Here is a 27,288-nt window from a genome sequence, read left to right as displayed (position 1 = left end):
GCAGAGCCGTTCCGTTCCCATCCTTCTGCCCGCAGACGGAGACCTCTCCTGCTCCCGAGTGCAGAGGCGGGGGAGAAGCGCGTACAACGGGGCGAGCGGGCAGCGGCGGAGGTGCGGACGGCCTCGGGTGCGGCGCGGCCCCGCCCGGCGGCACCCGCCGGGAGATGGGAAGCAGGTGGCGGGCCCGGGCGCGGGTCACCTCGGCACTTTCCGCCTTCGCTTCGGCTCCGTGATGGAGAAAGGGGAGGGCAGATGGGGGGAGCCCGGGGCCCCGCGCCGCTCCTTCCGGGCGGGCGGGCGGGAGGGAGGCGGTGCCGCTCACCTGGTGCCGCCGGCGCCGGGGATCGGCCGTACGGACGGCCGCGCCGGGCGGGAGGTGAGCACCAGGCGGCCCCGCCTCGCCCCGCCCCGCGCACCGGCCCCTGCAGCGGGCGTCGGGCGGCCACGGCAGCCGGCGGCGCGGTAAGTGAGGGCGGGCGCGGGGAGCCGGGGCGGCGGTGATGGGGAGCGGAGCCCCGGGCGGGGCGGGGGGGCTCGGCGGGAGGCAGGGCGGGACGGGCGGCGCTGCGGGACTCCTGACGGCCCCTTTTGTCTCTGCCCAGGGTGTTCGCGAAGCTCCCCGGCCTCTCTCCCCGCCCCCGTCTCGCCCGCCCCGCCGGGAGCGCTCCTCCGCGGGCAGCGGCACGGCCGCCTCGGGGCGGGCGGCGGCGGAGGCGCTGCGGGGCGCTCCCGCCATCTCCCCCGCCGCGAACATGGCGACTGGCGGCTATCGAAGCGCCGGCGGCAGCACCACGGACTTTCTGGAGGAGTGGAAAGCCAAGCGGGAGAAGATGCGGGCCAAGCAGGCGCCGACGGGCCCGGGGGCTGCGGCGGCGGGGGTCGAAGCCAGGCCGGCGGCGAGCCCCGCCCCGGTCGAGCCGCACCACCACCTGCCCGCCGCCCTGCCGCCCGAACGCGGCGCGCCCCCCGCCGGCGGGGCCGCCGCCAACTGCCTCGGCCCGGGTCGCGGCGCCCCCGGCAAGGAGCCGCCGCCGCAGGGCCCCGCTGCCGGCAGAGAGCCCGCCAAGCAACCGCCCGCCGCCGCCGCCGCCGCGCCCGGCTCCCCCGAGGGCGAGGAGAAGCCGGCGGCCAAGGGGAAGAGCTCCGGTCCCAGCGCCAGGAAAGGGAAGGGGCAGATCGAGAAGAGGAAGCTGCGGGAAAAAAGGAGGTCCACAGGTGTAGTGAACATCCCGGCTGCCGAGGTGAGCGGGGCGGGAGGGCCGGGAGCCGCCGTCGCGGCGGTGCGGGGAGCGCTTCCCGAGCGGGAACGGGGCGCCGCGGGGCAGCCCAGGTGTGCGGCGGGAGCGGCGGCGGGGACTGAGCGGAGGCACGGCTCCGGGTGGGTGCTCAGGTGTAAATAGCGCGCCGTTTGGAACGCCAAAGTATTTCCTGCGCTGGAAAAAATGTGGTGGTTGAAGGAGCATTTTTTGAGGGCAGAGGAAGATATTTTTATCAGCCAACACCACTGTCCTCTGCGGCTTGCTGCTAAGATAGAAATCTGGCGCTGAGTTATAATGCTCCTAGAGGAATTCGGAAGAATGATAACTGAGCCTTCAGCTTTTTTTTTTTTCTTTTTTTTTCCCCAGTTAATAGGAGACCACAGGAAACTTTAAATAAAGCTGTGTTTTATCCCCAGTATTGCGTTAATTCTGGTGGTGTATCTCACTGTAGGAGAAACTGCAATCTGTTTCTCTGGTTAATGTTACAGATAGTCAGAATAGCAATAAAGTGCTTTTGCAGCAGCAGCAGCAGCAGGAGATGGAGTTGTGTTCTGCAGACCTGGAGTCATTAACACTTGTTTCGATCCCATAAACGTGCTCATGGCGGTCACTTCCATGCAGGAAGGTGCTGGGAGATGAGCAGTGAGTTGTAAGAGCAGTGGAAATCTTTGGAGCTGTGTTTCTTAGGGACTGGTCCTGCACTTGATGGGGCATCGTTTGCAGAGCCTATCCTGAGATGTGTTGGCATGGGTCTTCCTGCTTTGGGGAGTGCAGCGAGTTTTTTCAGCTCTCTGGCTTCAGAGATTGCCAGCTGCCCAGGCTGAGATGGTTGGTGAGCTCTGCGTGCTCCTCTCTACCTGTCCTGTGCTCTTATAGGAACTCATAAACAGTACTGCATTTTCATGTTCCCAGGTAAACTAGCCCTGGTCCATTTCATAGGGTCTTTGCACACTGCAGCAAGCATTACACAACAGCTCCTTTTAGGGCCTCTGCTGTACTCCCAAACACCAGTCATGGCCTTTTTTTTTTTTTCCTCCCCACCCTCTCTCCCTGCAACTGGTGTCCTGGTGCTTTGAACTTGTGTTCTGAGCTGCTGTTCTGTGGCTTTGAGTGGTGCGGTTTGGGGTGTGCTGGTGGTTGGACTTCATGTTTGTTTGTTGGCTTTGTTTTGTTTTGTCTAAATATTGCTCTGAATATTCATTGCTTTCCAGGAATGCATGTTCTTTTTTTCAGCAACCATTAAAATCTTCTATGTCAGTTTGCTGCTTTAGCTGCTGCTGCATTGTTAGAGTGGCTGTCGTGGCTGAGGTACTTGGGCACTGAGAAGCAAGCTCTCCTCAGCCACGTGTTTCTGAGGCCTGACTCCTTGCAAACTTCTCTCCATGTTGCTTATGTCTGAAACCAGCAACTTGGACAAAAGAAGGCTGTTGTGTAGATGGTGTTCCATAGCAGTTTCATAGCAGTTCCAATCCTCTGCTGTGGACAGGGCTGCCACCCAACAGCTCAGGCTGCCAAGTGCTCCATCCAACCTGGCCTTGAGTGTTTCCAGGGATGGGACACCCACACCTCCTCTGGGCAGCTGTGCCAGTGCCTCACCACCCTCTGAATAACGATTCTTCTCCTAACACTTAACCTAAATCTCCCTTATTTTAATTTAAAACCATTCCCCCTTGTCTCATCACTATCAGACTATGTAAAAACTCAGTCTCTTGTGTTTGTAAGATCCTTTCAGGTACTGGAAGGCTGTAGTGATTTCTCCGTGGAGCTTTCCCCATGCTGAACAAGCCCAGCTCCCTCAGGCTGTCTTCATAGGAAATTTCTTGCTGTCTTTCTCCTTCAGGTGCCAGGCTTAGCTTTGCTGTGCTGACTGTAGTGGATTAGTAGCAGTATGCATTGCATTTGATCACTTACACTGTGCGGAGCGTCAAGTGCTATGCTTTGAAATCACATTTTGGAAGATGTTCTTGTAGATCTTTGTTGGGTGTCTTATTGTCTAACTTTCAAGAAGACAGTGCAGAGTTGTCATTTTGTGATGAGCATTGCAGTGAAGTGGAGAAAGGCAGCAAAGAGGAGATTCTGATTCTCTGAAATAGAGACAAATAACTTTACAAAATATGCTTGTGGGAGATGCTTAATGCCTTGAAGCTTCTTGGCCTGGAAGAGAACACAAGAATGGTTTTCACCACCAGAGAAACAGAACCTGATTTCTGTTGTAACGCTGTTGGAAACTTGAATATTATAAAAGGTGGTGGAACAATAAAAGTTAAAGTTTAGTTTGTCTTGCTTTTGTTGAAATTGGCATTAAAAACGTTAGCAGATTGTTCTTCATTAATGATGATTTTCTGTTCAATAGGAAGGTAGTAGAGCTGGGACTTAAACAGTTCCATGTCTTAAAGTTCTTTTGTATTTAAGTCATTAGAGGTCAGAAATTGAAGGGAAAGCTGTGAAAACAAATGGTGACAGGTTGTGAGCAGGGGCAGTGCTTTGTGTTTGGAAGCCGTGGTGGTAGAAGTAAAGGTTGGTTTCTATCTTCACAGCACCAGTGCTAAATCTAAGTCCAGATGGCTTTGGAAGCTGGCTTCTGAGGTATTTGCAGCCCTTTACCTTCTTGGTAGCTGGTTGAAACTTAGTAATTTGATTTCACTCTGTGGGATTCGGGCTTTGATGCCTTGGAATAGGTTGTGAAAGGTAACAATTGCATCTAATGATCATTACTACTACAGTTTACTTCTCTAAATGAAGCTTTACAGCCTGCCCCAAACAAACGTTTTTTTCCAGTTTGTAGGTGTTTGGTTGATGCAGGTGTGAAGTTCTGTCTGTAACGTTTTTCTCACTTGAAGCAGTGCTCCTGTCTGAGACACACACACACAGTTCCTGTTGTGCTAAGCTCTGCCTATACAATGAAGTGGTTTTTTGTATTGTTGAAGTAACTTTGCTGTTCTGCTGTGCTGCTGAAGGTGCAGCTCTGCTTCTATACGTGTTCACACTGGCGGATTCTGCTGGCAGAGCTGTGCTCATAAGCAGTTTCTGAATCCCACCCAGGAGACCAACAAGTGCTGTCGCGGTCACCTTTGTAAAAAGGGTGCATGTGGAGTCAGCATCGAGGCTATCCGAGGCAGGACAGTTAGGAATTGGTTTGGTTTTGGTGTAATGTGCTTGTGGATGAAGTTTACATTTTTCACCTAACCAGCTGCAAGCCTTCTAAATTCACAAGTGTTCTTCTATAAATAACGGGCTGATGAATGTTTTAACAAGGTGTAAAGAACTTGGATCTGTGTATTTTGCACGCAGAGCTGCCATACTCAAGATACAGCAGTCTGACCTGTTTGTAGGAAATATTAATACAGTAAAAGACCTACACTGTTTCCAGTGCATAGGATGTGCAGCTGCTCTGTCCGTCCCATGCCAACTTCGGAGCGGTACAAAGGCCATGACTTCCTGACACTGGGCTGGCAGCTCTGCCAGGAGTCTGCTGCTTTGGAAGGGGCTGCATGTGGTGCTTGGTGGGTGTCGTGCTGAACAGAAGCAGCTCGTGCTACTGGGGGAATGAAGCACTGAGCTGTGTTACTGACAGGAGGCTGCTGCGTTCCAGTTGGAAAAACCAAAGGAAACTTTAAATGCCAAATGTGTCAAGCGTAGCAATTACTGAGTAGGTTGTAAAGCTACTGAAAGCCTTCTCTGAAAGGCTGGAAACTAGAGAGGAGCGTGGAGTCCTGTGCTGGTGGTTGGAGTCTTCTGAACAGAAGTTTCCCTTCAATAGAATCCTTTGCAGCAATTCCCTACTTAAGGATTAAGTTAAGTGGAAGAACAGTTCTTGCCATCTTGCCATAATGGGAAAGCATTTTTGCACTGACCACTGTCTCTGAGTATTTTCCTTTCAAGCAACTTGCTTCTTTTTCAGATACGTTAGGAGAAAAATGTCTCAATGAGACATGTTCAGGAAAAGACTGGGGGGAAATGCATATTTCCTGACCAGTGATACTATCAATGCAGAATATTAGTGTTGTGGCAGAAGTCTGAAATATATTTATTTGACCTGGATGACCTTCCACTACCATCCTCCCACTTGCTTTGTCTAGTGAGTGCATTCATTTTACTGTGGTTCTCTTTGTGGTTCTTCCTTCAGACATGGATGGGTAACAGAGGCATTATAAACATTTTCAGATTTCTGCTATGAAGACTATTTACATCCAGTCTGCTTCATTGTAGATTCCTTTGTGAATCCTGATTTTAACTTAGCCTCTAGGGAACCCGTGCAAAGGGCACATTCTTTATCTTTTTTCCACCTTCTTTTAGCACATAAGCTTTAATTCCTGTTCCTTTCTTTATTTATTTAAGTTTTTGCTTGTATTTAGGCATGCTTTAATACCCTGACACTTAGCTAGGTAAGGGAAGGTGGTCGCTCAAGTCAGTCACATAGTGAACACAGAAATCCAGAAGGATTTTGCATCTAGAACCCTTCCCAATCACTGTGCTTACTTTGGGATAAGTTTGGGCAGTGCAGTAGTTTTCCATCTGAAAATATATGCAAAAATAGTGTGATTCCTATTTGTATGATAGGGATAACTTTATTCTTGCTGTTTTCATAGAAGGTCAGACTGTAGGCCAGTGTCTACAGCTGGAAATCACAGGGCTCTACCAGAAGGCACTGATTCTTTTATGCATGTAGTTTGTAATTCCTGCGCCTGTTCCTGCTGGAGTGGAAAAGAGTGATGGAAAGCATTCAGGAGCCACCAATTTCCCCTCTGATTCTCTTGACTGCATTTATCTCTTAAGTGCAATTTTGGGAAGGCTGGTTTTTAAAACGATCCTTTAATAAGTAGGTGTATTTGGAAAACATTATTGTACTGTTAGCTTTTTCACTCTCCTGGTTTTGGGATGAATCATCTGAAACGATACCGTTATTTGGTGGAAAATAAACGTAAAGTAAGTAAAGAATTTCTTCAGAAAGTAAGAAGAGTACTTAGCTTAGGTTGTAATTGATGGTTGAAGGCATCTTGCTTTTCTGCCTTGCTAGTTACTGCCTTTCCTTCCCAGTCTGTCCTGTGGCCAATAGATGCAAATAAATGTAGATGTTGGCTGGCTGAAGAGAAATAGTCCTTTGTGTTCTTTCTAGGCTATTGTACTCAAGGCTGATATGTTGTCTGTCCAATCTTGTTCCTAAAGCCTACTTAAAAGACAAGATACATCTGGAGCAAAAAAAAAAAAAAAATCATAGGGCAGACAGGAAACAGCCTGTCAGCTGTGGGATTGTCCACTTCTGCCCTGACATAAACATAGGAGCATCTTGCTTTTCAGAGGAAATAGGCTGACTTCAGTCTCATTGTGTAGCACAGATAGAGAAGCGTGGATATGATCAGTTACATCAGTTATCACACCAAAGTGAACATGCAGTTCTATAGCAGCAGTCAGCCCTTAAATGAGGTCTAAGAGAGGTGCAGCCAGGCTTCATGCCTTCTACTTGCACAGGTGAGTTGCCTTTACTTGTGCTTCCAGGGCTGACTGGGTCCTTTGAGCACCCAGGTGCTCAATCAGTGGTTCAGGCCACAACTCAACAGTTCCCATACAGTAGTAAAGATGTTTTCCAGCATTTGTATGTAATACTAATGGGCACAGAATCATAGGCAGTTATGTTGGCTGGAAGGCATCTCTGAAAAAGTCATCTGTTCTAATCCCCTGCTCCTAGTGGGGCCAATTCTTGTCAGGTTGGTTAGCATTTGCCTCACTGAATTTTGAGTATCTCCAGCACGTTCAGGTCTGTGGCGTGAGCAGATCTGCTTGCCAGCCTCTCTACCACTCTCCACCTGTTTTGTATCTGCTGCAAACGACTTGGGAGTACCTTCCCATCCCTCTGTTCAGATTGCTAATAATGGTATTGTATGGTATTGGCCCTGATATCAGCTCCTGAAGGATGCCCCTTCCCTGGCTGCCACATGAACTTTCTAGTACTGCTTAAAACCTGCTGAGTCTGAGTTTTCTGCCACTTTTTTTGTTCACTTATGTGGCTGATATTTAACCAGTTTGGCTTTAAATGCGCTGTTGGTGACCTGAGTCAAAGCCTTTTTTCACTCCTATGTATTTGAAGGAAACGTTCAAAAATTCTGGAGTGGCTGGTGTAGACTTTTTAATGAGAGCTGTTACTGATTCAGCCAAGTTGTTACAATTGCTGACTGAGAGAAACTGCTTAAGGTTTTCTAGTTTTTAAAGACTGTGGGAGTGCAGGAGAATTATTTTTCTTCAAGGGAACAGGACAAAAAAAAGATGGCACAAGAGATCAGTGTATCATGTTGCTTTGTTGTATTGTCTCAGGCAGATGAAATTACTCTTCTTACTTGGAAGAGTAACTTAAGATAGAATATCATATCATATCATGGAAGTTGGGATTGTTCAGTCTAGAGGAGGCTTAGGGGTGACTTTATTGCTCTCTACGACTGCCTGAAGGAGGGTTATGGTGAACTGGAGGTTGGCCTCTTCTCCCGTGTAACTTGCAGTAGGCCTAGAGGAATGGCCTCGTGTTGAGCCAGGGGAGGTTCAGGTTGGATGTCAGGAAATACTTCTTCAATGAGAGAGCGGTCAGGTGCTGGAATGGGCTGCTCAGGGAGGTGGTGGAGTCGTTGTCCCTAGAGGTGTTCAAGAAGTGTTAAATGCTCTACTGAGGGACGTGGTTTAGTGGGATATATTGGTGATAGGTGAATGGTTGGATTATCTTGGAGGTCTTTTCCAACCTTGGTCATTCTATGACTCTACGATCACATGTTTTCCATGGAAAATCTCATATTTAATTAAGGAGCAATATTATAAACCCACCTAAAATTGAGGGTAGTCTAATGCAGCTATCCTGAGTGAGGAAAAATGGGTTAGGTTTTGCTCCCAAGTAGGATCCAGATTTGCTCTCTCATCTCTCTTAAATATCTCACTATTTACAATCAGCTGGGGTAATAGGATTAAATAGCAGTCTCAGGTATTAGCTTAGTATTTTCAGTAGTAAGTTCTAATATTCATCGCATTGGAGTAATTAATACCTTAGTGATTTAACCGTGAAAAATGAAAAGTCAAGTGAGCAGTCCAAAGCTGCTGCTTCTACAACCTCATTGTTTGCACTTGTCATGTCTTCAAAATCCCTTTGTAACTTTGGAGAATATGGTTCATCCCATACCTGAATATTTGGAGCTAATTACTCAGAAGCTTGTTAATTTAGCACAGTAGGAAGGAGATGTCTGGAATAACTGATCTTACAGTATATTTTGTATTTAATAAGATTAGAACGTTGTGTTTCTTTTAGTACCAGAAGGAACAAATTATAGGTGATATGTATTTTAGATTTCTATGCTATGGCTTGGCTACTTCTGTTGAAACTACACTAACTCTAGTTGTTAATTCCCAGAGCTGTAAGTAAATTATAATTATTTTTTTATTTTTTCTACTGTAGGTTCAATTGACTGGAAAATATTCCTCTCAAAAGAGGGCTGGTGGTATTTTTTTAATAAGAGTCAGATTTGCCTGAACTAGAAAGTGTGGTTTATTGGTGATTTATATCCTTATAACTGTGTGTGTGTGTGTGTGTGTGTGTGTGTATGTATATATATACACACATATATATATACACACACAAACATACTTTATGAGAACTACTTCAATATATTACCTTTTTCCAGCACTTTTGGTTAATTAAAAAAAAAAAAAAAACCCTTCTTCCTTTGTTTTATAGATATAACTTTCTGTGAGGATACAGAGCAGTAAAAAGAATGAATGGATTAATTTCAGCAGTCACTAATAAATCACCAGAAGTCTTGTGAATTAGTTTATGATTTCTCCAGACTTGTGTTACTGTTTTCCTTTCCAGCAGCGCTTTCATGCTTTGAATGTTCTATATCCCAGATGTGTTACTTTCTGAAGAACCAAGGTGAACAAATGAAGCAGTCCTCAAACCAAATAACCCCCCCACCTTCTGCTCCAGCCAAGAAACAGAATGCCCTCTGCACCTCCCAGCCACTCATCTCTCCCCAAAATTCAACTCGGAGGTTGGGCAAACTGTCTTGTCTTGTTTCATTTTTTGCTTTACATATTGCAAATATTCATGCTTCATTGAGTTTGAGCACATCTCTCTTGTGTCACTTTACCCTTTGGCAGGGTTTTTTTTAAAATTATTTTTATTAAATTTGTTCAGTTTCTGTATGTCCCAGTAAGAGTTTGTGGGTAATAGATTCCTTTTGGAAAAGAAGAGATTAAAACAATCTCCCCCCAACTCTTAAGTTAAATATGGTAATATGAATTGATGCAAAATGTTTATTGGCTCAAACTTCACTTTTCTTTCTCAGTTGCCTCCTTAAAACCTATGTATTTTCTAAATCTTGTAGCTCCAAGTGTGCAGGGGATTTACTGAAAGGTCGCTGTCAAGTGTTCAGTTCCAAGGAAGCTTACACTGATTCCTTAACACCGCCTTCATGTTGTCTGGTTTGTTACATCTCTGTGAACTTTTTATGGTCAATGTTTTCCTCTACTGCTTTTTTCTTTAAGTTGGAGTTGTATATTTAAAGACTTCAAATGGAGGACTGTAGGTGGATGACTATTTCCAGTGCTTTACAAGGTCATGGGAAATTAAAATAAAAACCACAACTCTAATGTTTTGTTTGGAGATTTCACTGTGACTGATCTGTATGCATGTCCCTTTTGGAAGGACTTCATGGAACATTTAAGTCTCTTACTCCAATCTTGCGAATGTCATAAGCAGCTCTGTCATGTAGCCCTTCTGTATAGCAGTGGCATCACCTTAAAGCAGACAGGTTTTGTGTTTCTGGGAGAAGGTGCACTTTGAGAAGAACAATCATCAAAAAATAAACCAAACTAAGAAACACACAGTGAGGCAAAATACCAGTCAAGAGCAAATTTCACCTGTCTCAACACTTGCCTATTTTCAAACCAAAATGTGAAGGAAATATGTGGTAGGCGTAGCCTTTATACAGTATTTGCTATGCAGTCCTTTCTCATCAATGAGACAATTATTTTTCTTGATCTAAAGGGCTCTCTAAGCCACAGACTCATTAGTAGCTGAGAGACTTGCAGAAGTGTGGTTTGGGGCAGCACTGTGTGCCTTCTGCGTGTAGACAGTGAAACTCAGTTGAGATTGGAAGGAGCCTCAGGAGGTCTTCAGTCAGACCTGGTTGCTCAAGGCTTAATCCAGTCAGACCTTGAAAACCTCCAGTGCCTCGCTGTCCTTATGCTGCAAATATTTTCTCTTCTGTTTGATCAGAACCTCTCACATTTCAGTGTACATCCATTGACTCTCGTTTCCCTGCCATGTGTGGAGCCTGGCTCTCCGCTCGTTGGCTGCTTGAGATGACTGGAAAAAAAGATGCTTTTGTTTTTTTGGCAGAGCCTAACCTAGGTGTGATTATTCCACGGGAATAACAGGTGCTAATGGGATTTGAGGCACAGAGGTAGGTTAACCGGGTAAAGTGCTCAGATATAGAAAAAGTGTTGTGAGTAATTGCTCTCTGTATGGCAGCTCTGCCAAATAGAGTAGTGGTAGACAGCAGAAACTTGAGATGACTTCTCTTTAACTGTTCATCTTCTCAGTCCTCTCTAACCTTGTCCATTATTTTTATGAGTCACAGGAACTTGTGTGTGTCCTACCTGTCTGCTGCAATTATATGAATTGCATTCCATGCAATTTGTAGCTCAGTGTTTGTAAGAACATGGAGTTTCAATCGATACCTGTGGTCATCTGGATCAGCCTCTTCCCACTCAGGTTCACTTAATCACTTCATAGAACTCTAGCTTGTTTCTTTCAGAACACTGTAAGAAGTAATACTGATTATAGTGGGTCTGACCAAGGAGCCTCTTAGCTCATTGTCCTGCTCCTACAATATATGTATATATATAGGAAGAAAAAATATTGCAGAAATGTTGTAATTTTCCATGAATTAGTGTCCTACCTTCTTGATGGCTTTCATCTTGAAGACTTGCAGCATCTGATTAAGGTCACTAAATAAACAGAAATTCTCTACCAAGTACTTTTCAGTCTTCCTTGAGTATGTGAACTGTTAGCATACAGTAAATGTTTGGCCAGGGAGGTCCACATTTCTAGCAACCGGTACTTATGATGAGCCATGCTTTTATGATTATTTTTTCACTCTCATGCCTCCAAAACCCAACGCATTATCTACTATCCTCATTTCATGATCTTTGCTCACTAGTTACTTCTACAGCAAGATTAAGAGTTTTTCTGATCGATTTACTTAAGCTTGCTGGGATTTCGGATCTATTCTACTGTTCCTGTTTGACAGGCTGTTATTCATTTGTTTGTTTTTTGTTTTGTTTTTGCTTTTTTTTTTTTTTTTTTTGGTGTGTGGTTCATCATTAAGGTGTGTGCACTATCTGATATATCTCATGCTCTGCCAGAACTTCAGATTAGCTGAAGTTGCTAGTGAAAGCATACATGGAGATGAGTTTTTCTCTGCAAGTCAGCTCACAAGTACCTCACGTTTCACATTCCCTTCTAAGACTTTTAGTTTTGGAAGTATTATTTTGGGTAGATTTAGAGGTTTTTTGTATCTTCTTCTGGTTTTTATTTTTATTTTTTATGGAGATACATTCCCCAACTCTCATTATACTTTGAAAGAGAAGTTCACAATCCTCATCATACAAGTTCTTGCACAGCCAAGTTCATGCTTTACTAACTAACTTCTTTATCAGAATTTGTGCTTTTGAAATAACTATGTTGTTAAAGACCTTCTTTAAAATGGAAACCTAGTTATCTTACTAACTGAATCAACTTGTGGTGCTTCAGTATAAATGTCCTTTTCAATTACCAAAATCCAACACCCTAGTGATTTAGTGATTTGGCCAACAAGTCTGTGTATTAAAACATCCAGAAGTACCTGTTTTTGTTTTTTTTTAATTGCGTAAGCGATTAGCTTGAGCTTTAAACTGTCAACATCTGTTTTCCTTGTATATTTTACCTTTTCTTTTCTATGTTATGTTCTGGGGAGAGCAGGAGAAAATTGTGAGCATTGCTGATTGCTGTTGGATTTTTTTTTTTTCTTGCTTCTATGTAAAAAAACAAACATACATAAAAATCGCTAAGCATAGAGACTGAGGCTTCTGTGTTTACAAACTGTATGTGTATAAAAGCTGCCTAAGAAGTTAGTTCCTAATGACTGAGGTAGTAGCAAAATAAGCAATTGCAATATTCATTCTTGAATGGGTCATTAATTTTAAATAGCTTTTTAACTGTTTACATAGCACTTCTTGTCTTGTTCTGCTCCCTTCTTTAAGCCAGCAGTACCAAAGGAAACAGCTGACCTACATCTCTTCTAATTGCTAAGGGTGGAAACGTTGATACTGAATTCTATGGTAGGTGGTAGCAGATGAAAATTTTATTTGTGGATTTTTCCTCCTCTATGGCATTTAGGTACATGTATACCTACTGAAATATTTGGGTTTTTTTGAGATCAACAAGGAGAAAATTTAAGCTGAATTTATATTTTGTTAACCAAACAACTTTTCTCTTTTTTTTCTTTTTTTTTTTTTTTCCATTTGTTTTTCTGCCCAGGAATGTGAAACTTTTGGCATGTTTTTCCCATGTTTAAAAAATAAATATATCTAAAATCTTTTTGGCTCATGAAAAAATGACCCTTATTGCACAGTTCAGGAGTGAACTGACGTTCTGGTAGCCCAAACCGGATTATTGAACAGACCTAACTATAAGAAAGCTCTTAAAACAGCAGTGTGCTGGGAGTAGTCTGTTAGAAAGTGCTCTAAGGACAGTACTTAGTCTGAATAATTCTTCCAACTTACAGATTAGTTGATCCCTGATTCTCTTCCATAACATGAAGTATAATTTCACTTTCTTCCACAAACACACTTTTTGGCCTTTGCAGGTTAAATTAGAAGTTACTATTGTTGATCAATTAAGCAATGCATTGCCAAACCAGAACTATTCTATTTCCTTATTCATCTTAGTTTATTAAAATTTTTAAGCAGTTTGGTTACAGTTCTACTTGTATCTGCATCCCAGAGTGTTAATAACAAGTTGGGGTGCAGGATGGGTGTATTTTTTTACTTGTGCTGCTGTGAGTTATCAAGTTCTGTAGGTTAAATCCTGTCTGAAATAGTGTTGTGACTTCAATCTTCATGTTCTTTGTGAAACTGGTAGCTACCAGAATTGCTTCTAGAATAGAAAGTCAAAATCATCTCTTCCTCTTATTTTCCAGGAGTGTCGTAGGCTTTTGGGGTAAGTAGTTATGTTAATCTCTTATGTACTGAAGTTAAAAGCTTTCTATGAAGTCTGTTATGAATGCAGCCCCGCTGTATTTTGGAGCATGGGAGGTAGAGTGGAACCTGGCAGCTCTTGGTCCTGCTGCAGGTTGTGTTCTAGGCCCGGCAGTAAGCGGGCTGCTCAGCCTCTGTGCTTTGATCAAAGGCTGATATACAGCCAGGTGTCGAGATGTTTTTTTAATTCCTCTAAAAGTTCTTAGATCCAAATGTGCAGAAGTGCTGTGTAAATTGAACTTCTAACTCCGAGATGAAAGATTTAGTTCTTAATGTGTGTGATGTTGTGCTTCAAAGAAAATTGTATGACATTGTCATTTCAATTAGACCAAAGCTACAAACATCTCTAATGTACCGTGACAGGCTGAATGATTTGAAGTCTTAAAGAACATACAGAGAGATTTTGTAGAGAAGTCCTTTGGGTCCATCTCTTAAGGAAAACAGTGAAGCTGTGCTTGGGTTGAGATGCTTTGTGTTAATATCTGATACCAAAAACTTTATTTGGAGAAAACAAAAGAAAACAAACACACAACAAAAAACAACATTCATTTCCAATATAGAGTGCTGCAGTGAGATAACTGAATGTTTGGGGCTTACTCCATTGGTTTGCAGACTTGTAATTTTTATTCATGAAGTTTGAGCATACAGAATAGAGAAAAGCAGTGCTGTAAGTCCAACTGTGAAGTGCAACAATGAATGAGGCATTATAGTCAGGTTCTTTCATGAAGTTATTAAATGCTATTAGAAAACTCAGCGATATGGTGAATTGTCAGATTTGGGAAACTACAGCTGGATGTCTAAGGAACATGCGTTTGATGTGCTAAGTGCTATAACGAAGTGTTCCAGCAAAGTGTACTGGGACTGGGTGTTTTGACATGCTTGGCAATTAAATCATATACATAGGAGCCTGCATTTCTGGATAATGGCATAGCTAGACTCCTCGCATATCTGAGAAAGAATTTCCCATTCACTCAGTATCTCTACTCTTTTCATTTGTTACTAATCAAGAGAGTTAAAAAAAAAAAGTCTTTAATCTCACATAATGAACTCTGTCTAGAAATGTGTAGAAACCTACAGGTAATTCTTTGTCAAAAGGAAGGTGAACTAAAAATGAGGAAAACTTGTACAGTAAGTGCACATAAACTAGTAATCTGACGAAAATGGTGTGCATTGCAATTATCCTGCATGAAATAAAGGCACCTCGGGCAGCTAAATTTTACAGCAAAATGTAGTGCTTGTTTTTAGCCAGAGGCAGAAGCCCATTATCTGTCAGTTTTCAGACATTGTGTATAGTCTAAAACATAAGTGGGTGTTTTAATATAATCTCATTTTGTGGGTTTGCTTCTTTCAATTAAAAAAAATTGGGCTCGTCAGATGTCAGATCAGTTTTTGTCAAACCTAGCCAGAGGCTATTTGAACGCAGGTGTTGCTAAGCAGCTCAACACTAGAAACCACTGCTGTTAGCATGTTACATTTTTTATAAGATGCAAGAATGTTTGTGAATCAAAGCAGAAGGGATTATAAAGGGTATGTTAATATACTTATGCATGCATGAACTGTTCCCCGCTGTTGTTCTGCTTCCCTTTTTGATTCCTCGTGAACTTCTCTGTGTTCTGTTTATTTAGAAAGATTTGGAGATTGTTTGTGTGTTCTAGAGCTTTCAGTGCTGTTAGCTGGCTCACAGGGACTGGAAACCGAGATCTGAAGCCTCAATTCTCTGTGGTAAGCTTTCAGTTCAGTTGACTGTTCCACTGTGATGGGGGAGTAGACATCCCTATGGCTTTTTATAAGCTGGTACAGCCTTTTAATTTGGATTGAAGCTTGTTCTGTTTTGGGGTCCTGCTTGGGCCAATCTGGGAGCACTGTGGTGGTGTTCATGCACTGCTGAACTCAGGGCTGCTAAATCCCTCTGACTTGACCTGGCTCCATCTGGAAGTTCCGGGAAGTGGGATGCACTGATGTTCAAACTGAATGGATGCCAGCGTTGCTTCTCATTTCCAAGAGTTTTAGTGAGCTTGCTATTTGACTGCATAAATATAGTGATGTTTTTAAATCCATGCAGGTTTTTCAATGACTCGTGTGCCTGAGGAAATTACCATAGACTTCACTTTGAAAGAACAGTGTTAAGAGGAGCAGATTTTGTAGCACACTGGCAGAATGAAATGGTGATAAGGAACAATAGCTGACTGTAGCTTGACAAATAAAAAGCATTTTTCATTTGTTTCCAAGTACAGCTCTGATCTTGCCAATAGCAGTATTAAAATAATAACTTTAGGACACTGCAAATATATTCTATGATAGCAGGTAGCTTTTAGTCATCAACACAAAAGTAGGCTTACGAAAACACTAATGAAATATGAGAGGGATATCTGACAGGGGAGGCATGACATGCATTTGCTAATTAGCCTTGCATTCATAGGAAAGACTGGTCTTTTTCCCCTTTAAATTAAACTCAGTACTGTGATGTCTCAAATGTCATGCTGGGATCTTCTAGTTCCTGAAAGCTCAAACCTTATTTGACTTCATTTGCGTGATGCTGAAAGAAAGGCTGATCTTGCATTTAGACATACCTATAGAAATTGCATGGGAATAGCTTGTGTTGTAGCACTTTAAAGAAGTTGTCATCAAAGGACCCAGCGTTTATCTGTAATTTAGGCTGGAGAGTATTTTGTTGATTCTCCTTTTGTGTGAACTATTTTTAAGCCAGCGTGCTCTGATCCTAGAAGATGAAGAGAGCTGTGTGAGGATGGCATTGGTGAGGAGAACCCAGCGTGCTGAGGGGCCTGTGTGGGATGAGACATAGGCTGTGAGGCAAGGGAGCTCTGGGAGCACAGTGCTAGGCAGCAGGTGCTTGTGCACAGAGACCTGCCTCTGAAATCTGCTCTACAGCTTCACATAAGTGCAGGTGATTTGGTGCGGAAGGGCCTGGGCTTTGAATCTACCATGGGTACTTGCCATAGGCTATTCCTTCAAAAAAGGCTTCAAATAATAGGCTCTATCTGCTCCTTCTTGATACAGAAGAAATTGGTTTGAAAGCAAAGTTTCTGCTTTCTTGGTAGTTACAGAAATCTGCTCCCTAAGGCCTACTGCCTTACATGCCAGAGTTCTTGTGAGTTAGCAGCTGCTGGTAGAGAAAGATTTGAGAGTTACGTCTGCAACTGGAAATTTCTTGTAAATAAAATGAAATGTGCAATTTGAACTAGGTAGTAAGGTGACAAATAAAATTACACATGTTGTACATCGTGTGAGGGTGGTGAGACACTGAACAGGTTGCCTAGAGAGGTTGTGGATGCCCTCCCTGGAAGCATTCAAGGCCAGGCTGGATGAGGCTATGAGCAACCTGGTCTAGAGGGAGGTATCCCTGCCTATAGCAGGGGTTGGAATTAGGTGATCTTAAATGTCCCTTCCAACCCAAACCATTCTATGATTCTTTGTAAGAGGACATTCCCTTCATCAGTTGTAGCTGCAGGTTTCATTTAACTAGAGCAATCTCAGTGGCATGTTCAGTCATGCCATAACTGTATGACAAACAAAATGCCTGAAGCTGATAGCAGTGACACCAAATGAGGACTATCTCCTAGCAAAGAGGTGCTGGCTCGTAAAACAATCATGTTTCACCCTTTGTCTTCCATCCTTTTGTTTTCTTTCTTTCCTCAGCATTCAGGCACTGTAAGTTACTGGCACTAGTATGCACTAGTAATGAAGAAGAGGGGGAATGCAAAGCCTATATGCCCAAACAAGTTCACTCGAGCAAGTTCTTTATGCAGAACTGGCTTATTTTTTAATTATTGTTTCTGATTTGTCTCCAGCCTGTTCATCCAGTTCTGTAAGCAATTTGTTTCTGACTAATTTTTAATACCCTGTTAGTGGCAGTGGTCTACTTCTCTAATCAATGTATGATTTATTGTTGTTTGTTCTCAACTACAGCATCCAGTTTAATTAAATGAAGCTGATAGTTTTCATTAGTATGATAGCCATTTAATTATTAAATTCATCGTGACTCTTGAGTTTATACTTGGGATTTATTTCTTATATTTGTTGCTATAGGCCTCCATTCTTAATGTGAGTTTGTAATGTTTATGCAAAACTATGCTTGTTAGTGAAATTTAACACTAATTACCTCTTGAGGTTTTAATGGATTGAGGTTGGTTGTTTTTTTTTTTTTTTTTTTTTTGAAAGCCATGCCCTGGGAACTTTGGAAATAAAACATCCTTTCAGACTGTGAATGCATATTGCGTGCTTTTTACTTTTTACTTTTTTTTTTTGTCTCCAGGTATGTCTGAGGTAGAGCAAAGGTCAAATGTTAACCATCTCCTCAAGTTACGCTTCAGATTAAGAAGACATGAATGTCAGGAATTTGGAGGATTGAGTTTAGTGAGGCCAGTAATGTCAAAGTATTAGCTGAAAATGTGAGGAGGGGAAGAAGGGAATGCGGGAGGAGGGGGGTGGGGGGGAGATGTTTTGGAGGTATTTAAATACATTTCGCTCAGAACAGGCAGTACGTAATGAGGGATCACAGACCTACAAGTGTTGAGATGAAATTATGTGCTTGGATTTTGCTTTTAAAGAAAGTATTCTTAATTGGGAAATGTTTTCAATTTGAACTAAAACGTTTGCTATTGTTCGGTGTTTCCTTTTTTGTTGTTGTTGCTCTTATTTTTGCTCGGATGTTTTAACACCTCTGAAAGTCTGCAAAATGAATAGGTGGAACTGTAATCAAGAAGGTTTACTAATTTTTTTTTTAATTGTGAAGCTTCTCAAGAATGTGCTTATTTTCTGCCTAAATGCATTTGCTGCTTATAATTTTAATGAGTTTATAGATGAGTGCGTTTTACTTTCAAGACCAATCTTCTTCAAAAGATGGAACCATCCTTGAAAGGTGGATTTATTTCCAAGAGCTTTGTAAAAAGCCATTTATCTCCAGAAGGCTCTTTTCATTGTTCAGAACCTAATCCTCTCCTTTAAATACTTCATATGTCAGTCAGAATGTTTTATACACAGCAGTTAGACTGAATCCCCTGGTTTTTAGGGAGCTCTGTATTTGAAGATATCACTATGGCTGAGTCAAGTTTTGCTGAAGTGTGACTAGATATCTACTGCTGCTGTCAGCTGATGTCCAACAAGAACTTGTCAAGAATTCAGTCTGCACAGTTTTTACATTTAAACTTACTCCTCTGCTGGAATGACTTATGTGAATGATTCCCACTCCTGTAAAAATCTTGAGGAGAACTGCATATCCCCTTAGTAGTATGTAGTGAAGAGGAAGGTGCTGTGAAGCCTGTGCTTTGTTTACTTGAGCTTAATATCTGAATGCAGTCACTATTCCAAGACAGACTTCAGTGGTTTTACATGTTGCTCTGAGTTGGCCAGGCTTAGTCTTAGTTCCTTATTTTCGGGAGGGGGAAAAAAATAAAGCAGTATTGGTTAATTTCTGGCATAGATCTTACTGTGTCCATATGCACTGCCCACTGTAGTTATTGACTTCAGGTGTATTTGTTTTAAGCAAACATTTCTTTCCTATCTGAGTGGAGCTTTGGGGAAAATGATCTTGCGAATAACCTTGAGAAGTTACTTTTTAATGAAAATAAAGTTGGCTTCATATGCCTTGTTGGATGCTCAATCATTGTGGAAATTACTTACTTTACTGGTGATATGAGTTTGTACTCCAATAACCAACGTTTTGTAGACAAATACAAGTCCAGTTTATTAAATTCAGTAGAATTAGTATTTGCGTTGCCCTTATTTATATCATATTTCATCAGAAGTCCTGCCCAGTAACCTAATAAAACATACTTCTCAAAACTGGGGAGAAATAGGTTTGAAATTACTGCAGCTGTGTGTTGGTTGGTTACGGAGCTAGGTTTTACACCTGTGCTGGAAAGGCAGTTGGTCGCTGTCATAGATATGGTGTAACTTTTCAAATGGCCTTCGTTGGACTTACTTCAGTGCCATTCAGAATGAACAGTTAAAAGCTTCACTGGTGTCTGTTGGCTTCTTGTTAAGATAGTTCACTGTCTGTTGTCTGTGTGAAAAGCATGCGTGTTTTCTTTTTCCTTAGAAGATGAGTGTGCTGATAGTTTCTTTTTTTTTTTTTTTTTGTTATAAGGAAGGAGTGCTAAAAGTAATCTGTTATGATCATTTTTCCTCTACAGATTTTAATTTGTGTTCATTTCTTGATTTCTGTAATTCAGAGCAGCTCTGAGTTGTGATTTGCGTGTATTGTGCATACATGTGCCTGTAAATATATATATGTGTGTGTGTGTAACCAGCAGAGTAAGAATTGAAACAATCAAAGCAGGAAAGAAAACTATAATAGAGCAGTTCTCTGTTCAGATTTTGCAGGAAGAAGCACACATTTATTAAATGTGTACATTTTAAGCAGTCTGTCTTTCTCCTAATGAATGATAGACTATCAGCGTGCTGTGTCAAAAGCATAAAATATGAGATCACATTTGCTTTGATTTTTTCTTTTTTTCAAATTGTTTGCTTTTCCACTTCTTGGATACATTTTTGGATTTGTGCCTGAATTCTTTGTACAGAACTTTGAATTGGAGAGATTTTGCTCGAATTAACTTAAGAAGGAGATATTAACGTATGCTGTGTCCAGTTCTAGACTTTCAATTTCAAAAAAGACACCGATCTCCCAGAAGATGTCCTGCCTTGTGCCACAGTAATTGTAAAGGGCCTGGATCACCTCCCATGTGAGGAAAGGCTGAGTTACCTGGGTCTGTTCAGCATGGAGAAAAGACTGGTAGGAGAGTCAGATTAATGTTTATAAATATCTGAAGGGAAGGGGGAGGCCAGCGGGTGAAGCCAGGCTCTTGGTGATGCACAGCAATAGGACAAGGAGCAATGGCCTAAAACTTGAACATAGGAAGTTCCATACAAACATGAAGAAGAATTTCTTTACGGTAGGAGTGATGGAGCTCTGGAATGCATTGTCTAGAGGGGTTATAGAGTCTCCATCTATGGAGATTCTCAAGACCTATCTGGATTCCTATCTGTGACCTGTTGTAGGGTACATGCCTTAGCAGGGGAGTTAGACTCGATGATCTCTTGAGGTCCCTTCCAACTCCTGGAAATCTGATGCACTTCGGGTCCATTGTCCGCAGTTAGTCATCTGGTGTCTGCAAGAGAAGGCTGGCTCTGTTGTCTGCACTAATCTTCACGTAGTTCTAGCTTGCTGTTAAATTGCTCCTTGGCTTGCTCATCTGCAGATTCAGCAAGCCCATCTCCTTCAGCCTCCCCCATAGGCCATGTGTTCTTTAGTTTCCTCTCATGCTCTCTTGGCTCTTACTTCAGAAATTATTCTCATTTCATACTTTAGCCGTCTTTTAGTTTGAGTGAGGCGAGTATAAAGCATTATTTATTATTTTTGTTGTTCCTCGTTACCATCAGTTGGCAGAATCGTATCTGAGAGAAGTTTCATTCTGTTTGCTCTCCTTGCTTGAGTAGCCAGCAAACAGAAGCATATCAGAGAAAGTGTTTGTTTTTGTTTTGTTTTGATTTCCTTAAAAATAAATACTTTGAGAGAAAAGTGATTCTCTATCAGAAGTTAAAGTTTCTGTCTTTCTCAAATTCATTTTTCTCTCCAGATTCTGGGACCTAAAGGTCCTTTATCTGTTCTCTTGTGGTTTAGCAAGCAGCTCAGCACCACACAGCTTTGTTCCCAGCAATGAAGCTGGGGAGAGAATCGGAAAAAGCTAAAATCTACGGGTTGAGATAAAGGCAGTGTAACAGGACAGAAAGGGAAAATAATAATATTGATAAGGGTATACAAAACCAGCGATGCACAGTGCAGTTGCTCACCGCCCACTGACCAATGCCCAGCCAGTCCCTGAGCAGAGGCAGCTCTCTGTCCAGTTCCAGTTCTATCGTTCAGCACGATACTATATGGTGTGGGATATCCCCTCGACCTGTTGGGGCCAGCTGTCCTGGTTTTGTCCCCTCCCAGCTCCTTGTGCCACTCCAGCTCATTGATGAAGCAGGATGAGAAGCTGAAATATTGTTGGCTCAGTGAGCGCTGCTCAGCAACAATTGAAACATGTGCTATCAGCATTATTCTCATCCTAAATCATAGAACCATACAATATCCAAAGCACAGCATCATAACAGCTACTAGGAGGAAGAGTCACTCTAACTGAAACCAGAACATCTTCCAATGATGCAATCAAAATGGAACCCAAAAGGATATTTCCAGTACGGTAATTCTAAGGAAATATTTTTTTAGGTTGTACTTCGTTCTTCAAACTGAAGCATTTTAATTGCTACCAGAACTAAGAGTATTTCTAGTAACAAAAGTAGACAATGTTTATTTGGATAGATATGTATTCACATATTTCTAGTATTTTAAAGAGCTCTGCTATTGTTTACAGCAACCTATGAAGAGACTCATAATCTTAGCGAAGTGAGGAATGCAAATATAAATATGTCTGTTCTCCAGTTACAAATAGCTTATGTTCAAATCAGAATGTGAAACAGCATTAACTGTTTATTCTGACTAGTAGAAAAATTTTGTTATTTTTTCAGGTCCATCCCAGCGTCCCAATCATTCCTGTAGTGTTTGTCTCACTGAATATTATTTGCCTTCTTTGTGCTGATGAGAAGAGGAAAAAAGAAAAAAAAAAAAAAAAAAAAAGACATACTGCAGAATTCTGAGAAGAACATTTGTTCTTTCCTGAAAGTTTTAAGAATTTTTGCCCTGCATATTGTTTCTTTACAGGGCAGTTTTGAAGGCTGAATCCCAGTTCTGTTTGTGAAGCATCACTTAACCTGGTGCTTTCAAGGATCATTTTATTTCCTTGGTTTCCTCTCAGAAAGCCAAAGCCTAAGTAATGTGTCCAAATAAATTATTTCTGCTACTTTTTGGCTTTCTGTAACGGACAGCATGAATCCTGAAATATGTATTTCCTGTTGCTGGAGTGCTTTGCTCCTGAGTTGAGGAAAAACCTCCATCTTTTGATTATGGCTCTTCAATTGTGCTAATAATAAACTTTTACTTGGGCAGTACAAAAATGAAATCTGCTCATGCTCTGTTAATAAGAACTATGTGGAATGACTTGTTGATGTACAAAGTGCTTGATCTCTGCATAGTTGTGAAGCCGAAGAGCAACTTGGGGAAAGTTCGCAAAGCCATTTTGTCATCCTAGTACTTGCCAGTGTTATATTTTTATTTATCGCTAAGGCACGTGCTAGGTAACAAGAGCATAGAAGTGAGATGCCTAAAAGTCATTTTTTTTTTTTTTTTTTTTCCCACAGATTGAGGGAGTTTCTCCAGAGTTATACTCGTGTTGGCTGACTATCTTCCATTAATGAATATTTGAATTATTTGTTGGCGCATAAATATGATTCGACGCTTCTGTAAGGGATAAGCATTGATGGTAGCATTCAGTAATAACAGTAGAGTGGCCATAAAATCCATAGGATTAGGTCTCCTTTTTGAATAATGCTAAATAAGTCGTTACCCCTCCCCTGCCACCACCTCCTTTTCTTCCTTTATGACTTGTGCATAAGAAGAGTTGTTTGATTTTTAACTCCTTTGCTTTTCAACTAAAGGTCATGTGAGAATCCACAGGAATCGGCCATTTTCCAAGAATGTGACTCCTGGAAGATGGCCTGTGCCAGCACGCTGCTCCTGTAGCCATGGTGTGCAGCGTGTCCGGGTACGTTAGCGCTCAGCTTATTCATTCTGCTGTTGCATCGCAGGAGCTGGATTTTGCATACCCATTACTCTTTATTCTTCAGGCTTCATTAATAGTTTCGGTGCACGAGTAAAGTTCTAGGTCAGTTGCCCTTTCCCCGTTAGTGTTAATGGAGCCCTTTTTAAGTCTCTTGGAATGCTAAGAATGAAGTTTTACTTCCTTGTTTGGGAACTCCTAATTTTTGCCAGTTGTGTGATTACTTCAAGCTTCTACGTTCTTTAAGCAATAAAACAGAATCGCTAATTTATTTACTATGAATAATTAGAATTTACAACACAAAGAAATGACGTTTAAGCCTTCCCCTTTCAGAAAACTAATTATCATGTATATGAAGATTCCCTGGAAGATGGGAACTGAATGCTGAGATTTAATGAGGCTGTTTTCGGTTTCTTTTTTTAATGTTAAGGTCTTTTTTTATTCCAGTGTCTACTGATAGGCTGACGAAAATCAGATTGGAGTGAACAAGTAAGAAATGATTTTTAAGACAAGCATGTCTCAAATGCTAGAAAAGAAGACTCAGGAATTGCAGTTAAAGTCAGGATGTACAATTGAAGTCCTTAATGCAAAATTATCCTGTTGCACTCTAGTTTAAACTGTCTGCTTCAGCTTTAAATACTCGGGGTTCTGAAAAGTTAGGTCCTGTAGCAGGAGCTTTAAGAAGTACAAACATGTTTTATTTATTTTAGAAACAGTGTTGCAATAAGTATTTTTCACTTACCAACCCCCCTCTTCCCTCCCCCCCCCCCCTTGTTATCTTATTAAAACAGACTTTGCATGTTGATGGTTGTGTTTTTCAAGGAAAAAGATCAGGAGGAATGAGAATGCTCTCTTTTTTGTGTGACTGTATCCAAGTTACTATCCGTAACCCAGGTTTTGTTCGGCAGCAAACTCATTTAAATCCTCCCAGGAATGCACGAGATCCTTGCCAAAGGGTTTCACAGAGCAATTGAAAGCTGTGTTTCAAAATAGGCATTCTTTACAAATACTTCAATTAAAATTTTGTCTTTCAGAATAGACTATAATAGTGCACGCACTTTGTAGCAAATAGAGGTAAATGTTTAGTCTGCATTGATGAATAGCTCAAAGCTCAGCATGTTAGCTTTGCCAGTAGTGCGGCTGTGGAGGGTGGCATGTAAAGAAAACCACAAATTAAATCACTGTAGGAGTGTAATAAATAAATTAAAAGAAACTATTGAGTAGATTAAAAAAAAAAAAAAAAAGCAACCAACCTTGTCATTATAACTCTTATTTTCTCTTTTCTTTAAAAAAAAATCATAAGTAATACATCGAAGCTAGTGCAGTCAAATAAATCCCCACGTTTTCCAACATTTATCTGAATGTACAGGTGGTTCAGTTGGTGACTTCCAGATTTCCTTCTGGAAGGGCATCATTCCTGAGAGCTGTGAGTACTGTGTTTTTGGTTGGACTTAAGGCACTTCCAGTAGCATCTGCAGGAGAGACCCACAAGAGACTGCTTTAGACTTGAGGTTGTGGTAAGCCATCATCTGTGGTGGTGATTGTATTCTTGGTCCCTCACATTGCTCACCTTTCCTGCACAAGGCAGTGGGTGTGCTGTTAACCACACAAAATAAGTTTATTTCAAACAGTCAGTTTGGGTACTTGAAGGGAATCTTATCAGTTCACCAGTCTGGTAACATGGCCACAACCTAGTGCTACATTTTATTTGGAGGATCTGACCTCATTTAAATGTTTTTTTTCCTCAAACAATTATTTGGTCATAATCTAAGTCATGTTGTTTTACTCTTCTGGTTAGATGAGTATTATCATGATATATTATCAGATGTTTGCCATTAGCAGTACAAGAAATATTTCTGTTTTCTGCCCGGAGGAAACAGGATTATATATTCATGTCAGAAGACGATTTTCTGGAGAGTTTGTCTCTGGTAAGAATAAACATTTGGAACTGAGTGTGTCCAAATAAATTTTCCCCAACTGACCAAAGTAGTCTCTGCCATAAATACTGATTTGTAAAAAGCCTTGGAATAGTGGAAAAACATTCAGAGAATTTGAATATAAGGTTAGGGTTATAATTAAAAAGAGTAAATCCAGGAGCTTAAATCTAGGTCAACAGACAGAAGCTGGATAGATGTCAGTCTAGGTAAAATAGTGTGTAATTCTCTTTTGTATTTAATTCATCTTTTTCCTAGATTCTGTCTGAATCTTTGAGAGCTTAATCTCAGAATGTTATAGTCTACTGTGTTAATAGCTTACATGTGATTAAAGGAGGTTGTAAGAAAGATCGTGATTTTGACTAAAAGAATCAGGTAAAAGTAGATATGGATCTCAGTTTCTTCAGTAGATAGGACAGACTGTTACTTGTTGAAGACAATTGGATCACGAGGGGAAGAATGGTAATTTAAGATCTGGCTTTTGGTGCTTTTTAAAAAATAAAATTATATATAGATAGGTAGGTAGATAGATCTTTACCCTGAAATGACAGAGCAGTCATCATACTTGTTCAGGAAAACAGTTCAACCATCCCACCATCCTTTCTTGGCAGAGACAAGCAGCAAAATGTTTAAGAGAAAAGCAGGTACTTTTTTTTTTTTTTTGTGCTGTTATGGAGTAATAATCTGTGCAGGGAATTCTAGAAGTGTTCATCCGTGTAACCTCATGAAGAGCCAGAGTGCTATGGTTATGCATCTGATGGTGTGAGAGCAGAACTACCCAATTCCATTTTTGCTTCTCCTAGTCTGCTGTGGGATGTATACATGAAGGTTTGTGGGGATAAATGTATTCTTTGTGGAGTTTGCTGTCTTTATTTCTAATACTGGTTGATGCTGAAACTTTTCCTGCAAAATGTTGTTATTGTGAAATTCTAGAAAATAAGGCTACAGGGGGGATCTTAGGGAATTATTTACTTCATCATCTTTTCCCAGCAAGGTTCTTGTAGCTGTTATCTCTGACGTGGTTCATCCAACTTGGGTTGTTGTAGCTGGTTTGTTCTTTAAGATATCCAGTGATGAAGATTACTTTTTAGATGGCTACTCTGCCTTTTGTGTGTGGGGGGTGTTTAATTTTTTTTGTGCAATGTGTTTGTTTTTGCAGCAAAATTTTATGAGGTTCAGTGAGAAGCATATAAGTGAAGCAGTATGCATCTTATTTTGCAAGGTGACTTTTACACTGACAGGATAGTGTTCATAATATTTGCTGGACCTTTTGGCAGAAATACTTTATTACAGTATTTCATATAAATGAAAAGTGACTGTGAAAGCCTTTGTGGGTGTTTGATATGACATTGCATAGATGTGCTTAAATTTTCTTTCCTTCTTTACACATTCTAAGAACAGCCTTCAAGCACAAACCATTAATTGAAAAGCAGGCGTCGAAGAGAGTCAGAGCTTTTTATTATTGCAAAATCCAATAAAGATGCTGTTTTCTCCAAATAAAGATGGCCAGATACCATAAAAGGTCCTAAACCAGATCTATACTTATTATGACAGCTTGAATTTTGAATATTTTATTTTTAGCTTATTAGCTCCTTGTTAAAAGTATAATAAAATATAATGGAACTGTATATGGAACTCTAATTGTTTTAATAAATGGGAGTTCCGCTTAGCACTGTGGAAAATGTTGCTTAAAGCAGTAGTAAGGGAATACTGGAACCATAGAACATAGAGTACATAGAGTAATGGCTGTGTTACCATCTCTGTGGTCTTGATTTCATTAGATATTTCTTTCCTGCAGTTGCCTGTGTACATTAACAGGGGAAATTACTAATGTGAGGAACAGCATGTGTACAAGATAAATAAATGTTAATAACAGTTTTGAGTATCTGTGCCGAGAGAGGATAATTCAGTACAAATTTCACAAGGACTAAGGCCAAGTTCAGTGGTTCCTGTTCTTGTGCCATCACTTTTGTTGAGCTTGGACACCTATTCTTGTAGCAGGGGAAGTAGTATGTCTGAAGATAATATTTTTGGTTTCTGATGGGTTCATTTACAGCAGGATCAGCTTCAGTCCATTCGAACCATTGAGCCAACACAAAAAGAGCAGGCAGTGTAGATTTCAGAATGAGCAGAGGATGAGACTGG

General features: G+C 41.3%; 1 protein-coding gene across 1 annotated transcript in view; it reads left to right on the top strand.

Annotated features, from left to right (window-relative positions):
* Positions 1–298: 298 nt before the first annotated feature.
* PAWR (pro-apoptotic WT1 regulator) overlaps positions 299–27,288 on the top strand; it is a 73,087-nt gene continuing 46,097 nt past the window's right edge. Inside the window, exons 1-2 of the mRNA XM_085221768.1 lie at positions 299–462; positions 603–1,241. Of these exons, the coding sequence (XP_085077894.1) occupies positions 753–1,241 (489 nt within the window). The 5' untranslated portion in view covers positions 299–462; positions 603–752. The remainder of the gene's footprint in view (positions 463–602; positions 1,242–27,288) is intronic.

The sequence above is a fragment of the Meleagris gallopavo genome, chromosome 1, assembly GCF_905368555.1.
Source record: "Meleagris gallopavo chromosome 1, MGAL_WU_HG_1.1, whole genome shotgun sequence".
Lineage (NCBI taxonomy): Eukaryota > Metazoa > Chordata > Aves > Galliformes > Phasianidae > Meleagris > Meleagris gallopavo.
The sequence above is the reverse complement of the archived record's forward strand: the minus strand, read 5'-3'. Positions and strand labels throughout refer to the sequence as shown.